Below are 16,801 nucleotides of genomic sequence, written 5' to 3'. Positions count from 1 at the left end.
ATTTTTAATGTAAAAATAAAATGGTGCCCAATATCATTTTTCTATATTTATAATAATTTATTTTTTTAAAAAAATATTAAAAAAATAAAAAAAATAAATTTGAATAAAAATTTATTCAAAATTTATTTATTTGTAAAATTTTTATAAAAAAAATAGTAAATACTATTTTTTATGCTGTTAATTTTTATAAATTTACTAACCCAAACGATTATAGCCTTTTGTATTAATATATTATTTAGTGTCGGAATATAATTTTATGGAAAGCGTAAGAGTGCATAAGAACCTCTGGTGCAAAAATGACTTAAAATTCAGAGATTCTGTAGAAAATAGGAAAATTTGGGAGGAAATAATAGGAAAAACATAACTTGATTTATGATAGTTGAAAAGAAATATTTAGCAGTAAAGGCTAAATTTATTAAATTATATTCTTTCACCCAACAAAATCTGGTAAAAATAAATATTATATTATAATTTAATTTAAAAGGTATATGTTGAACAATATATATGGTTAATATTTATGATATTACCAAATATATTTTATTAGACTGCATCATACCTTAATGAAATTGCTAACCCACTTAATGATATAAATATTGGGCAAAATATGTCTATTGACTTTTGATGATACTATAATTTCTGTAAATTATTTTACTATAATTTGATATTTATTATTGAATAATAGCTAGATCAGGATAATGCCAACAAAGTAAATGAACCTTATTCCTATTCCTATTTTTAAAAGATATTATATAATTTATATTACAAATTTATATAACTCAAATATAATAATTTATATATATGGAAAAATTATCTTTCAAAATAAAAGTTATTATTGATTTTCTAACTGTTTATTAAATATTGATTCATTATTTACAACATATATGTATTTATTAAGTATATAAATAAAATTTAAATATAACCATTATCAAATAATAGGTTACAAAGTTTAATAATTGAAAGTTAATATAAAATAATAAATACACTTAAATATTTACATATCTTTTAATAAATAACTAATAATTGAATCATATCAAGCATTTTGAATATATTATTTTTTTAAAACTTAACCCGTGTTTTGTTATTAATTTTTAAAATTTTAAAATTTTAAGGATTTTTTCAAAACATTATGATTGCAGCCTAAAAAAAATTTCTTTTTTAAAAGCAATATTTAATGTTTAATAATTGTGATTATATTATTGAAAATTTATTAAGATTATCAGATTTGTATAAAAAGTGTATGTATCTATATCTATAAACTATTTCATAGGTATCTATATAGTTTATAGATACTTTTAAGATATATTTTGATATACTTATTTAACTCTTTTTTATCTAAAAAATAAAAATATTTAAGTGCAAATTTTATCTCATATGTATGAGCATACAATTTTAATATATATATATTTTAAAAATATTAAGACTAATACAAAGAACTGCCAGCCTCCTATTTTTTGATTGAGACAAATCAATTATGTTTGGGTACCTGTCCTGATTTCATTTTAAATATTTTTCACATATAGAAAAACGGTTAAAAATAATTTTTGCAAATAAAAATAATATATATTTATTCTTAACTTATTCTTTCTATACAAATGCGAAAAAATATGTTATGAAATAGTACTTTGATTCCCTAATAAAATTATCTTTATTCAACTACTTCGTATTATGATGTTTGTATTATTTTTTTGTTAAACTTAATTTTGTATTTAACCTCGCGAAGATGTTATATTTTTATACCACCTTAAATTTCAAATACAAAATTAAATTCCAATATTTCTTCCTTCAAAACCTTAAAAAATATATATAACCTTCCACCCTACATAACAAAAATAAATAATCCTTTAAAACAAAATTATATTAACCCAAATAGTATAAGCAAAATAATATAATATAATATACGACAAAAACTAAGATACTCTATGAATCATTAAATAATCTGATAACAAGCTAGTGAGTAAATACAACAAAATATTAATTACATATTCTATCCATGATTACTTAATCATAATTAGCAGACCAGTTTGTAACAATAAATAGCGTCAACTTTAAATCTAACACTTCTAAAATTATATTTTTAATCACATGTGTTTTTATAAAAATAAACCCTTATGTGTTCGGAAAAGGATATTTAAATATTTCTCAGCTGGTAAAAAAATATAAAAATTTGATTGAGTAATTTTAAATGTATTTTAGATTTTAAACGATATTACTCCAAAATGACTGAACTTTTTTCTTGTGAAATTGATCTAACTGATTTACAGAACGATCAAATGAAAGAAGTATTAGATATAATTTTAAGCTTACCTAATAATATTAAAGTATCCTTTTGAGAAAGACTCAAAAGTACTTATTATTAAACAGAATAATCATATTTATGCGGTTTCAAATAAGTGCACACATTATGGTGCACCCTTAGTCAATGGGGTACTTAATAATGGAAAAATAAGATGCCCATGGCATGGTGCATGTTTTAATACCAAAACTGGGGATATTGAAGATTTCCCTGGATTGGATGGATTAACATGCTTTAATGTAAGTATTTTTTTTCCTACAAACAGTGTTAATGTTTCATATAGGTTGAACAAATAAATACCGATAAATATAAAATATCAAAACTATTGAAAGAAAATATTAAATTTTCTATAGATATCAAAAACAATAAAACACTTATAATAGGAAGTGGTCCATGTGGTTTAGAATGTGCAGAAACTTTGAGAAGAGAAGTAATTAATGGTTTCATTAATTTAAGATTTATATTATACTCTAGAATTATGATGGTAACATAACTCTAATATCTAAAGATGATTATTTACCATATGACAGGCCAAAATTAAGTAAATCCACTGATACAAGCATTGATAGTATACAATTAAGGAAACAAGAATTCTTCAGAGAAAATAGAATAGAAGTTTTATTAGGCAAGCCTATAAAAGTGATTGATTTTGCCAAAAAACTTATTGGGTTTGATGATAATACTAAATTAGAAGTAAGCCATATGTTTATTTTTATATCCAAAATTTGATTTAATTAATCTAATATATACTTTAATAATTTATGCTTTTCCATGAATTAAGGCAATAAAACAATATATTATTATAGTTTTAGAATATTTAAATCAAATTTTAATTTTTTTTTGCAAAACTTTAGACATATAGGAACTTTAATATATTTAAATGTATATAGCTAATCCAAAATTTTTATAAATATTTACGTAATAGAAAGAAGGAATTTGGAACCTAGTAGTCTTAAAAAGCCTGATTTGGGTCAATTTAAAATATTATTTTAAGCCTCAAGATTTGGAAAGTAGAAGCCTAAACCTTTCTGCTATCTATGAGCAAGTAGAAGGCCCAAAATTTTCTGCCATCTATGAGCAGAATCACCAGGCTTATACAATATTATCTTGGTTATAACCTTAATCAGGCTGTCAAAAATCAGCCTGAATTGGGATTTTAAAAATATTAGATCCTAGTCAAATTTAGCTAGTGGAACTCCCTTTTTATCCAAATTCCAAAATCTGGTTAAAACTAGAAAAACAAAAAAAAATATGTAATAACATTAATTACCACAAAACGATATCAAAAAATAATATTAAATTTTATTCAACAATTTTAAAAACAACCTTTCTTAATTTTTCTATTTTTAAAAAATTTGCTTCTATTTTTAAAATATTTGCTTTCTTTTATAACCATGAATCATGAACATATAATATAACAATAACATAAATGTTAATTTAAATATTATCTTTATTATGACTAAAAATAAATAAATTATCTCATGCCCTTAATCCATAATTTTTAATTCTATATACCACTATTTAAAGAAAAAATGAATTTAATTTTATTTCTTTTTTAAAAAATATTTTTATTTTTATTTGAATTGTTAATATTTTATAAATGTTTGTTAAAGGGGGGGGGGGGTGCTGATTGAATCTTGAATATAAATTATGCAATCAAAAGCATTGGAAACAGAAGGTAGGGATAAAGGCAATGGCCCATAATAATACCTAGATAGACTAAACGATGCATTTGAAAGCGTCGATGAATGCAAATCAGCTGCACTCGCCATTTTGGTAACCCAATATAGTAATTATTTATGTTAAAAACTATATTAAATTGCTAATTTGCTTCCTTATTATCTCGTAATTCAGGCACATCTTTAATAAAATTTGCGTTAGATATAGGAATAAATTGACCTCTCGTTTAAAATTTTATGATATGGGTAATCAAAATGGCATGTTTTTATTGATGTACACTTTTGATGAATGCATCGTCAGTCATAAAGAGTAAGGAGGCTTAGCATAATTACAATAAAAATTATAACCCCCCTCTTTTGAATTATCATGAATTATCAATCCTCTCCCCAAGGTAAATAAATTTAAATTTTTTAAAACATTATATTACTATTTAATATAACAAACAAACAAATGTCGATTTATAAAATTAATTTTAAGCATCCTACAAATTTAAAAAATGTTTGATTTTAGGGATCCCCCCCCCTAAATATTTTTCAAAAGAATCAATCTGACCAAAAAATTTCACCCTTAAAAGGAACGAGAGGAAGAAAGAAATTGTGTCCCGAAATCATATATAACTTATAAACAAATTTGCTTACCCACCCCCCCCCCCCTCTTCTTCTGTGAAAATGGTGCTTAGTACGACAATTTGATGATCGCGACGGGTTCTATCCCCATAACCTCGAAAGCCCCAGGCGCCGATCTGAAAAACATATTTATATTGAGACGTTACCAAGATGCCAGAAACATTTTCGATCAAATCACTCTCAACAAACGGGTCGTTATAGTCGGCAGTTCGTTTATAGGTTATACGATAAAAATATTCATAAATATTTATACTATTTTCAAAAACCACTCAAAGTATTTGTCTTCCTTTTGAATTGCATTAAAGATCTCTTGACTATGGAGATCAGTTACGTGAATCAAGATGATTCTTTCAACTCTAATTGGCTGTTGTTTAGGCTGAATTATGAAAATTAAGAAATTTGGATTTGGGAGATTTAAGAGAAAGAAAAACCTGATTATTAATATTTGTTGATATCTATTGCTCTACAATTAACGTTTAAGTATAATCACGTGATAAGCAGGAGGTAGTTTGACATTTTTAGTATTCTACCACTAGGAAAATAGGTATTTTATCAAAATTTTTAGCCAAAAAAAATATTACCTAAACCCTAAGATCTAAAGATTTAGTCGATAGATAACAAAAATGGGTTTTACCCTATTTTAGCGAAATCTCGGGCTTTGGGCAATATTTTGATACTAGCTAAAATGTTTTTAATAACGGTACTTTGAAGGAAACGATTTATCTCGAATCAAATTCAAAAAATATTTAAATTCAAATTGCAACATTAATAGGATTTTAGAACGTCAAATAAAACGCGACAAAAGATTTTTTTTGCGTTTCCGTTCTATCCCGGGGAAAATATCGAATTCTTAAAAATTCACTTCAAGATAAGTTTCGGAAACTTTATAAACTTTTGTTATATCATTAATTGTTTACAAACTCCTGGTTCCGGGACGCGTACCATGGTTTGCTTCGAGTCGCGTGATCGAAACGCGTTTTATGTCTCCGTATACAATTTTTTTTATCGTTTGACATTATCGAATTATATTCCTTGGGTCGGATTTAGAATTGTTGATTCTCTGAAATAAAAGGGTAGTAATATGTACAGTTTGGGTGCTTAGCAACCAAATTTATAGAATCCTTTTTTTTTAACCCTTATATTTCTAACATTTCTATACCATCTCGTTAACCCTTACCTACCTACTAGAATAGACCATTGCATTGGGTTTAAAAAAAATTTCCTTGAGGATCGTGAGGAAATTTTATTTTTCTTCCTTTTTTTTTTAAATAAATTTTAAAAATGCATCAATAAATCAAGTGTTGTTTTGTAGTCATTCTTTTAGCATATATGTAGACAAGTTTTGCCACTAAGTTATCAGTTAGGTGATTGAGCGTTTCCGCGGTTATTTTCCCGTCTAAACCGTAACTCACTAATAGTTAAAGTTGTTGGAATTTCGCGTTTTGTCATCTTTACATCCCACAAATGAGCGAGTTTTTTTAGAAAAATGGTCACGCTAACCAATTTTTTTTTCAGATATCGAATGAACTTCTAAGAAGTGAAAATTGAGCAGGGTTTGGACAACTTTAATGCTGGCCTCTAACTCTTTTCTAAACTAAATCACGTGTTTAATATTTTTTCCTTCTTATTCTTTTTCGCGCTCACGTGCAGGCATGGAAGTTGCATCCGCCCTTACGGGAAAAGTGAAATCTATTACGGTGATAACGAAAACCGATGCTCCTTTCGCCACGTCTTTCGGTCCCGAAATAGGAAACTTCATCAAAAACATGCACATCCAAAACGGTATTTACTTTGAAACCAACGTAGAAATCGACGAGTTCGGTGGTGGTAATAATCCGGAAAAAACGATTACCCACGTATCTCTATCCAACGGAAAAATGTAAATAAATATAACTAAGAGTTCTCCTAATCCATTATAACAAAAAAAAAAGATATGTTATCTCCTGCATTCAAGCGCGAATTCGTGGCAGAGAATACAAAAAAATATAGCGTAATTTGTATAATTCGCCTCGAATTCTCGCTAACTTAGGGGTTATAACTACTTTATATTAAAGCCTGATACGAGTCAAATATTTTTTTTATTTAACAAAATGTTAGTAGGCATTGGGCAATAAAAAGAATAAGCTTATTAAATTGTATTAAATTTAGATTAAAATATTTCACAAATGTCAATCATACACCCGCCCCCCCCACCATTTTCTTCCCCTCTCGATTTTAGTTTACCTTGCGATATCTGCGTGCTGGGTCTCGGAGTCAAACCCGATAATAATTTATTCCGATCGCCTCAAGACGCGAATAACTCTCTGAACCTAAATCTGAACCAGGACGGTTTTATAGAGGTAGACGAGTATATGACCACAAACATTCCCAACGTATTCGCCGGGGGTGATGTGGTCACCTTTCCCTTATTTTTGTTAGATAGGTCGGAGAAAAATCGGAATGTAAGTTTTATTTTACATTTTTTATAAGGGCACGTACTTCTGCCATGAGAAGGGGGGCATGACGCATAGGCGTATCCGTGATTCCTTTGGGGGTGGGGTAGGCGGGAGGTGTAACACTATTTGGCCCGGTTTTCCGCCATAAATTTTATTGAAAAAATGCCTTTTTTTTTGAAATATTTTGATTATAGTCGTCATATAAAATATTATTAACTTTTACTAATTTTTCTTTCAAAATCTTCTTTATGGTGATATATTGTATACATTTATTTTTTTTCCTCTATAAACCAATTCTCAATTTATTGGCGAAGGGTAGTGAGAAAGTACACAAATAAAAAAAAAGAGTAAGTTGAAATCTAACGCTATTTATTGGTAAATATATTATCCTTTTTTTTCCACATAGGTTAGTATACAGCATTGGCAGATGGCTACGAAGCATGGTCAAATAGCGGCCTTGAACATCCTCAAAAAGGTTATTTGGCTATTATTCATCAAATGACAATCATAATTTTATTTTCTTTAAATTGCATAATAAGCGGGTCTGGGCCTAATTAATCAGTATTGTTAAGAGCTACTTTTGAAAGTAATGCGCTACCGCTAGCGTGTTCAAAAAACTAGCGCGCTATTAGCTATTTTTACACTACTCCACAATTTTTTTAAAAATATTTTTTTTACCTATTTCTATTTTCATAAATTAAAAATATGGTGAAATTTCAAAATATAAAATATTTTTTTATTGCATCTCAATAATAATAATAACATTTCCATTAAAAATCATCAAAAATATTCATTTGAGTATTTTTAGAATTAAAAATAATACAAAGATTTTTAATAGTATTATTTATATCAAAAAAATTCATCTTATAGTATAGGTGAAGTTTTTAATCTGGCTAGGGTCGGTCTAATATAATAATAATAATAGAATAAAGATTATATAGGGGATATGTGTATGGTCAGGTTTGCCAACTGGCCAGGCCACCACCCTTTAACTTTTCACCTATTTGTGAAAGGATCAAATACATATTCTTTAGCATGTTTTAATAAAATTTATAAATAATAGATGAATTTGATGATAAAATGAGATGTTAATATTAATTATTTATAGTAAATTTTTTTAAAATAATTCTTTAATAATATCTTGTGGTGATGCTTGGTGCTCCAGAGAATCAACTCTCACTTAAACTCATCTAGCTCAAGAACTATTAATTATAGATACAGCTGTGATTTAAATTTTATTTTAAAGGATAAGGATTGGGCCTGATATAAAATTTATCTGATATAATTACTTTCAAATTTTTCCCAGTTGAAGCTACTAGTCATGTTTGATGATAAAAGCGCGCACACGCTACTTTAACAACACTACTGATTATAATAACATATGTTTTTATAAACAATATTTAAAATAGAAGTAGAATAGATGTACACCATTGGGATTCAAATTTTAAAAGTTACATTTTAATTTTTTTTTAGTTTTGTAAAATGATAAAATATATATATATTTATATAAATTGTTAAGGGAGAAAGCTATCACGCCTAGCACTAAAGGAATATAATGGCAAAGTATACGAATAATAAGGAATTGAATAAATAAATATTTTAAAAAAAAAGTTGATTGAGTGTTGATAAATAGAAAAATAAATAAACGGCGATGATATTGTAAAAAAATAAATATATAAGCGCGAAAAAAAATAAACAATTATTATTTTATGTACGATTTCATATTTTAAGAAAAGAAAAATAAAGAAATAAAATTATCGATTTTCGTGTTTCAAGAAGAAAAAAAAAATTGAAGTAAGTAAAAAAAAAACATAGATAAATTAAAAAGTAGTTGTTTGTTGTTGTAATGCCAGAGTGTTATTTTTCTTTTCTTAAAATATGAAATCGTACATAAAATAATAATTGTTTCTTTTTTTCGTGCTTATATATTTATTTTTTTACAATATCATCGCCGTTTATATTTTTTTATTTATCAACAGTCAATCAACTTTTTTTAAAATATTTATTTATTCAATTCCTTATTATTCGTATACTTTGCCATTATATTCCTTTAGTACTGGACGTGATAGCTTTCTCCCTTAACACGCCCCCTTCAGAAAAGTCGATCCTCCGCCTTCTCCTCCCAGAGGTTGCCCCACTCCGAATCCTCTACCATGACGTCCAACCAGCCTCCGAGCTCATCAACATCGTCCAGAACCGCCACTAGATCCCGCCGCTGTTCCCATCACTCCTTGATTATTTCCTATACGTTTGGGCGCCACAGTAACCTCTCCCCTCGTTATATCGTTTGGGCCCTCACTCTCGGCTGTTAAATCAACCATTGGCCATATCCTTTGATCCACGCTAGCTATTCTCGTACGATGTTCGAGCTGTTCCTCTTCATCTCTCCTCGTTCCCGGAATTTCTGCGATAAGTCTTGATTCACCGCTTCTCACTTGCTCCGTTCGCGCCCCCAAAATCCGCTGTTCCTCTTCTTCATCTCTCCTCGTTCCCGGAATTTCTGCGACAGGCCTTGATTCACCGCTTCTTACTTGCTCCGTTCGCGCCCACAAAATCGCCGCTATCTGCCTCGCTAGTATCTCCTCCACCCTTGCTCGAGCCTGTTGCAATCCCGTCCGATTACCATCCGCCCTTCTCTCCCAATTCCATGGGCATCTATATTGAATATGTCCGCGTTCCTTGCAGCGATAGCACCGTCTTCCGTCCTCCATATCTCGTCTTATCATTACCCGTCCGCTTCCCCGACACCTACCCCCGGTCCTATGAGGCCGCACCATGAGTAGTACTTCATCTTGTGGATAATTCCCAAATACATAGTGATCGAACCCAACTTCTCTTTTGTTAGGAAGGCTATAAAATGGGGAAAGCCATAACCGCAGAGGCTGCGTGGGGCAAAGCACGGAGCCACTAATTCAAGATAACTCAAGTCACGACCCCACGCAGATGTTTGGGTAATTAAGTCAATAGATCGGAAAGTGGCGTAGTAGTAGCTTAAGATTGGGTCTGTGCCTCGTTCGGACGATGCTCGCGCAGCACCAAACACGGTGTCTATCTGCTATGTGAGAGTGGATAGCCGCCTAGTGTAGTCGCGGTCAACTTTAGAGAAGGTTTTCATGTCACATAACACCTCTCACTGCCTTGGCTGAAGAATCTGTTGAGATATATGAATTTTATGGAAGAGTATAATGTTTTTGCGTCATTCAATTCTGCTCTTAGCTCTCTCCACACGCGTTTAGTGGTTGAGTAATGCGCATCAGCTGCTCGTTGTGCGTATTCTTTAGATGTCCCATTATACCTTGTACGGCATCGTCTATTAACCCAGACGTTTCGGCTCTTGCGTCACCAGGCAAATAACCAGCTTGTTTACCCACCCTGACACAGTAAGTGCTGATATGGACATTGAAAACCGCTGTGCCAGTCCATCCCTGTAACCATTTTCCTGTACTAGTAAATCTGAGGTTGTAATCGTGGTGCTTTGCCCAGTGGTGCCTTGGTGCACTTGGGCTACAGCCAGATGAGTCATTAGAACAAATTACACCATAAGTGTCACCTTCTGCATACCTGTTGATTCTATCGAATATTCTGGCGATTTCATTTGCTGATCTTCTTGAGGTTACTTCTTCGTGTAAGCGTGCTATTGGGATTAAACTGAAATCATATTCTGTTAACAACCCCCGGGTAATTGCATCAGCCGACCAAGTCTCCCTCATCTTTGATCCGAACTTTTGTTCTCCGATTTAATAGACATGTCAGCCACTTTATCCCAGATGGTTTTGCCATCAGATACTGCTTTAACTACATCAGGTAGCCATTTATCCGCTAAGTAGGGCGCATGGTCAAGTGTGTACAGAAGTTCATTAGTGACGTTCGATCTCTGTGCAGCTTTAGTGATTTGCGAGTCATATATTGCGATGTTAGGTAAGGCACGGGTGACACCACCAGCAGTCATGTACCATGTGTAAATCAGAGGTTGTATGTTGACCACACCATAGCTAGCGTGGATTAAAGGATATGGCCAATGGTTGATTTAACAGCCGAGAGTGAGGGCCCAAACGATATGAAGGCGGGAAACGATATAACGAGGGGAGAGGTTACTGTGGCCCCCGAACGTATAGGAAATAATCAAGGAGTGATGGGAACAGCGTAATGGCGGGATCTAGTGGCGGTTCTGGACGATGTTGATGAGCTCGAAGGCTGGTTGGACGTCATGGTAGAGGATTCGGAGTGGGGCAACCTCTGGGAGGAGAAGACGGAGGATCGACTTTTCTGAAGGGGGCGTGTTAAGGGAGAAAGCTATCACGCCTAGCACTAAAGGAATATAATGGCAAAGTATACGAATAATAAGGAATTGAATAAATAAATATATATTAAAAAAAAGTTGATTGACTGTTGATAAATAGAAAAATAAATAAACGGCGATGATGTTGTAAAAAAATAAATGTATAAGCGCGAAAAAAAAAAGAAACAACTATTATTTTATGTACGATTTCATATTTTAAGAAGAAAAAAATAAGGAAATAAAATTATCGATTTTCGTGTTTGCTCTAAAAGCCCGCCCACCCATTATTTATAAAAAATTTTAACCCAAGTCCACTTATAAAATTTAATATAGCCATTCTTTCAATTTTTTAAGCGTTCTAATAAAAATATTTCAGCATTACACCTCTGCAAAAAGTTTATAATTTAGGATTCAATCATAAAAAAATATATTCAATTTAAATTATGAACAATTTATTTGATCAAAATAGAATATTTATGATATAAATATAAAATTAATATTGCATGTAATTAAAATGCAAAAATAATAATGAATCGACATTTTCTGGATTCAAACACGTTCTTCTTTGTTCTAAAAACCTTCCAGCAATACTAAATCCTCGATCAGAAGAAGCACTAGTTGCAGGAATTGCCAATATTTTTCTTGCTAATGATAGCTTTGGCAAATCTCTTGTCGTTTCCACCAAAGTAGGATATCCGTCTGAAGTATATCCTCTTACTCAAGTGAGATTTGGATGTCCCGTATGCAATATATGTAAAACTCTTTTTTGTAGTAAGTACGAAGATTAATCTGTCATTCCAAAATAAAATACCGTGCTATTTTCGTAATCGTTTCATGCTATTCGGAATAGTAACAGAACAGAATACTATACAGTTTTATAAACCAGACCTCTAGTTAATATTAGAAACAAATGCATCTAACCAAGGATTTGGAGCTGTATTCATGCAAAAATATGATAATGGTAACGAATTTCTAATAGCTCTAACCTCAAGAACTTTACAAGACGCTGAAAAGAATTTTTCTACAATAGACAAAGAAGCAAAAGCAATAATAAACGGCTTAGAAAAATCTCATAACTATTTGTATGGACGAAAATTTAAAATTTAAACAGACCACAAACCTTTAATAAAGATATATGGTAATAAACAAGCCAAAGATTATTACGTTGGGCTTATAAATTACCTCCATATAATTATAATATAATGTAAAAGAATGGCGCTTATAATATAATTGCAGAGAAATCTTACTTATGACACATTAACTCTATCAAGAAAAGAAATGGTACAAATATACAAAATCAAGCACCGGAATTATAAGCTTATAGAACAAGAAAAGATGAAATAGAAAATGATGACGGTATTTTATTTTGGAATGGCAAATTAATCATTCCGTACTCACTTCAAAAAGGAGTTTTGTATATATTGCATACGGGACATCCAGGTATTACAACAATGAAATCCATTACGAGACAGTATATATGGTGGGAGAAATTAGATAAAGATGTCGAAAAACTAGTAAAGTGTTCTTCAATTGAAAAAACGATTGGTAAAATAAAAAAAGAAATGTTGTTATTGATCATTTAATTAATAATGATTTTTCTTTAGTTTGTTTTTGATCAAAAATTTAATTTCCTTAACCCGCCCACCCACCCCGCCCATATTTTCAAAATTTTTAACCCTCCCGCCCACCCGCCCGCCTGCCCGCCTGCCCATTCTTAAAAATTTTTACCCCTCATCCGCCCGCAACTTAGATGGGCGGGTATGGGCGCGCGGGCCGAAACCCGCCTAATGCAGACCTCTATTATAGCTACCCAAAATACAGATAGGAACTTTTATATAGTTACAAATAATAGCGCCGATATTTTTTTTCGATTGTGTTAAGTTTAAAAAAAAAACCCTAAAATTATTTCGTTAAACCAAGGAATTCTATGATTAAAAAGTGTTTCTTTGTTAAGATATGAATTAGATTTTTTTTTTAGTTCTAGTAATCTTTTTATCACAGACCTGCAGAGGTACCATTTGCACGGCCTGGCCCGGATTTTTAAAAAACAAATTTTTAGGCCCTGGCCGGGACATAAATAATTAAAGCGTGCTATTTTTCCTAATATGATGTAGGCTATTATCATGTTCATACTTAAAGGAGACATGAGTGAGGCCTCATTTATAGTAAACGTGTTATGTTCAAGGGTTGCTTTATTTAACGCAGTGTTATTAACAAAATCCAATAAATAAGCATAATTTATAAATATGGAGGCGTTATGGTGATAAACACATTGATAAGATTCGAAAAACATGTTGCGGACGTATATGTTTCAAGAATTATTATCACCATAAAGAATCAGCTATGATTTCGATAGCGTTAAATAACGCGTTTACTTTTTACACGGCGGCCGAGGTCGTAGATAACTTATAATCCATGGGCCATAAGGATTAATTGAAATTGGTATTTAATTTATTAAAGAGTATATAATATTATTTTGATAAGTCTGAATTCACCATATGTATTTATTAACAACTTTTAATAGAAAAAAACATAATGTCCAATTTTATTTTTATCTTCAAATAAACAGTGCAGCGAATTTCGGCTATTCCTACACTACCTATAGCTTTCACAATCTAAGATTATAAATTAGGATGAGAGGGGGGGGGGGTATAGGAATTAAATAAATTCAACATTAAATTTTTATAATTCTATAAAAGTTATTAATAAATTCATGTGAGATTTACACTTGTAGAATCAATTCCTATTTTTCTGCTTTACAGACTTGGCATAGGCCCCATGGATAATTAAAAGTTTTCTACGAGCCTGCTGTATAAAAGAATGAACAATTATATTTCAGTCATGGTTTAAAGTAGACATAAATATAGTTAAATAGCATTTCGGTCTAAAAATAATATTTAGCGAAGATATTTTTTGTGTTTTGGTAAATGAAATGTTTAGTAAACTTAATACACGTCATTAGAACTGCAAATATGGGGAGGATTTCAAATATATATACAACAAAGATACTTCTAATTAATTTTTTTTAAACGAAGCTTGATACATCCTTAGAATCTAAATTTTAATAGGCCCTCCAAATATGTAAAGGATATACCTATTAATTAAATATGCTATTTTACTCATAATAATTGTCTCAAAATTGCTACAAAGTTTTATTAACAAAAACTATTCTAAAATTTTACATAAATATGCCATTTTTTTTTATAAGTTAATCTTGGTTTAATTATCACGCATAAAATAAGATCTTTCAAGATGTTGAAGGTTTCGAAACTTAAATTTTTTAAATACATTTTATGTTAGAATTGACGCAAAATAGAAAACGTTCTTTATCCATTTTATATTTTGGTGCAACACAAAATTTATCGTCTGCTCTATAAAAAAATAAATAAACAATAATATAATTTGACATTCGCACGTGCCAAATATTATTGGCATTTATCATTGATCACGTGAAATTTTATAACCAATTGGCGCGAGCGGTAACAAAACGCCAATCGTCTGATTCTAGAAAAATCTATTATATTTAGATTCAGTTTTCCAAATTAATCGTAAAATAGATGGCGTAAATATTTTTGTCTAAAACACCTGAAATGAATTATAATTTTTTGGTGATATAAACTAATAAAGATTTTATTTGTATAAACCATTGGAAAAATATCTAAAGATTGAAGTGTCGCTGTCAAAATTTTTTAAATTTAACAATGTCAGTCAGCTGTTAACGAAAAATTAATTTTCCCATTTATCCGAATTTATACTCCTTATTTTTATCCTAGAGATGTTATTTAAAAAGTATCCCTGTAAAATATTTTAAGCTAGCTTATTAATGCATCTTTGGAAATTTGGTTTTTCGGAAAACCGCAAAGTATGAATAGACCCTTAAATTTTCTTTCTTTATATATCAGAGACCTGCAGAGGTGCCAGTTGCACTGCCCGGCCCAGGTTTTATATTTCAGGCCCGGCTCGGTTATTTAAAAAAAAAATCAGGCCCTTACCGGGTATTTTTAAAAAACCTGGCTGGGCCGGGCCTGCCGGTCTCTGCTATATATAATAAATGCTATTTCGAGAAACGTTGGGGGGCTATAATATTTTTAAAGAAATTACTTTTAATTCTTATTTATCACATTTAAAAGTAAAGCAAATTTTACCTACGCAAAAAAATTTTTTTTTTTTGTTTTTAGTTATCTTATCTTACATAACGAGTAAAATATATCGTTTGGTGCTTTATTTTTTCTTTTATATTCCTAATTGTATACGGTTAGGTGGTTATTTTACTAACTACTTGATAAGTTGATTATCGTAGAATCTATCAACCCCCGAATGTTTTAAATGTAACTTCTTATTTATCTATATTACCTTAGACTCAAGTAATTTTAAAATAATTACAAACACAGGTTCCTTCATCTTTTTTCCATTACCTAAAATATATACTTTCTTCTTTTTTTGTTAAATTACAAATTTTGATCGATATTTTTATAAATCAAACAAAAAAAAATAACTTTAATAGATATTGATATACCATTTTAGATTATAATTTGAAAGATGAAATCATAATTTTATAAACATTCTAAATGATAAATTCTCTCCATTTATTATTCAGCGGGTAGTCATCAAGAGCGTTCCCTATTTTTGGACTGTCCAATTTGGCAAAAGTTTTAGATACGCTGGATACTCACGAGGCTACGACAAAATCATCATACATCAGGATGATCACAAGTCAAAATTAGTGGCATTTTATATGAAAGTAATTTTTAATTTTTTTTCAAAAGTATTTATAACCACTATATCACCTTAGATATTTCTATTTCAACCTTTTGTCAAAAATTACAAATGAATTTTTTATCCTTATACTATTCTATTTACACAAAGAAATTCGAAATATAAAAATAAGTTAAATTATAGCCAATATAGAGTTATATCCTATTAAAAACAATAGAAACTTAATTTTTACAGTTCCTCTCCTGTAAAATTACAAAAAATGGAAATGGAAATATCTTATATTTTTTTAAAAATACTCTTTTAATTATTTCACGATAAATTTAAGGATAAGATTGTTAGAGCAGTTCTAACATTCATGAAAGACCCGGTTGCTTCCTTGTTTGCCGAAATTTTTTTGAGTGGCTCAAAAGTCGTCGAGCACGATGTCAATCTCTTAAAACCCCTATTTGCTCAAGATGAAATCTACGTACAGGGTATCAAAAAATTTATGGGACCAGAAAAAATCAGTTATCTATAGAAAGCTTCATGATTAGAAATACCCGTTAAAACCTGCATTTAATAATTTTTACTTCCATTTATATATACATTACAAGCGAATTCAATTACCTAACGCACGATTTTACTTAATATATCACGAAATATTTGAACTGCACTCCTAAATTTTCATTTTTAAATGAAATTTTATGATTATATTTATCCTTTTATATCATGTTATAATAAATGGGCACTTATCACATAGTATAATTCATTTATTTATACAACCATAATCATT

General features: G+C 30.1%; 1 protein-coding gene across 2 annotated transcripts; it reads left to right on the top strand.

The window, feature by feature from the left end:
- The first annotated feature begins 2,210 nt into the window (after positions 1-2,210).
- Positions 2,211-16,748, top strand: LOC135928131 (apoptosis-inducing factor 3-like). 2 transcript variants are annotated; one of them, XM_065464493.1, is made up of 11 exons: positions 2,265-2,279; positions 2,320-2,343; positions 2,392-2,532; positions 2,577-2,723; positions 2,768-2,986; positions 4,653-4,818; positions 6,250-6,478; positions 6,818-7,040; positions 7,441-7,509; positions 15,911-16,054; positions 16,355-16,748. In XM_065464493.1, exons 1-11 carry the CDS (start codon positions 2,271-2,273, stop codon positions 16,544-16,546), a joined length of 1,563 nt encoding a protein of 520 aa, XP_065320565.1. In that variant the 5' UTR covers positions 2,265-2,270; the 3' UTR covers positions 16,547-16,748. The 2 variants fall into 2 exon arrangements, with proteins under 2 accessions (XP_065320564.1, XP_065320565.1); XM_065464492.1 differs by having other exon boundaries at positions 2,211-2,279; positions 2,320-2,532.
- Positions 16,749-16,801: the final 53 nt, after the last annotated feature.

Source organism: Gordionus sp. m RMFG-2023, chromosome 4 (assembly GCF_954871325.1).
Source record: "Gordionus sp. m RMFG-2023 chromosome 4, tfGorSpeb1-WG-v2, whole genome shotgun sequence".
Taxonomy (NCBI): domain Eukaryota; kingdom Metazoa; phylum Nematomorpha; class Gordioida; order Chordodea; family Parachordodidae; genus Gordionus; species Gordionus sp. m RMFG-2023.
The sequence above is the reverse complement of the archived record's forward strand: the minus strand, read 5'-3'. Positions and strand labels throughout refer to the sequence as shown.

What these genes read in the sequence shown, in the direction of transcription:
- LOC135928131 (XM_065464492.1), top strand. Translation starts at nt 2,217, where the DNA reads ATGACTGAACTTTTTTCTTGTGAAATTGATCTAACTGATTTACAGAAC. An exon ending in ATGATAATACTAAATTAGAA is followed by an intron (nt 2,987 to 4,652) that starts GTAAGCCATATG and finishes AATGGTGCTTAG; the next exon opens with TACGACAATTTGATGATCGC. An exon ending in CCTTGAACATCCTCAAAAAG is followed by an intron (nt 7,510 to 15,910) that starts GTTATTTGGCTA and finishes TTTATTATTCAG; the next exon opens with CGGGTAGTCATCAAGAGCGT.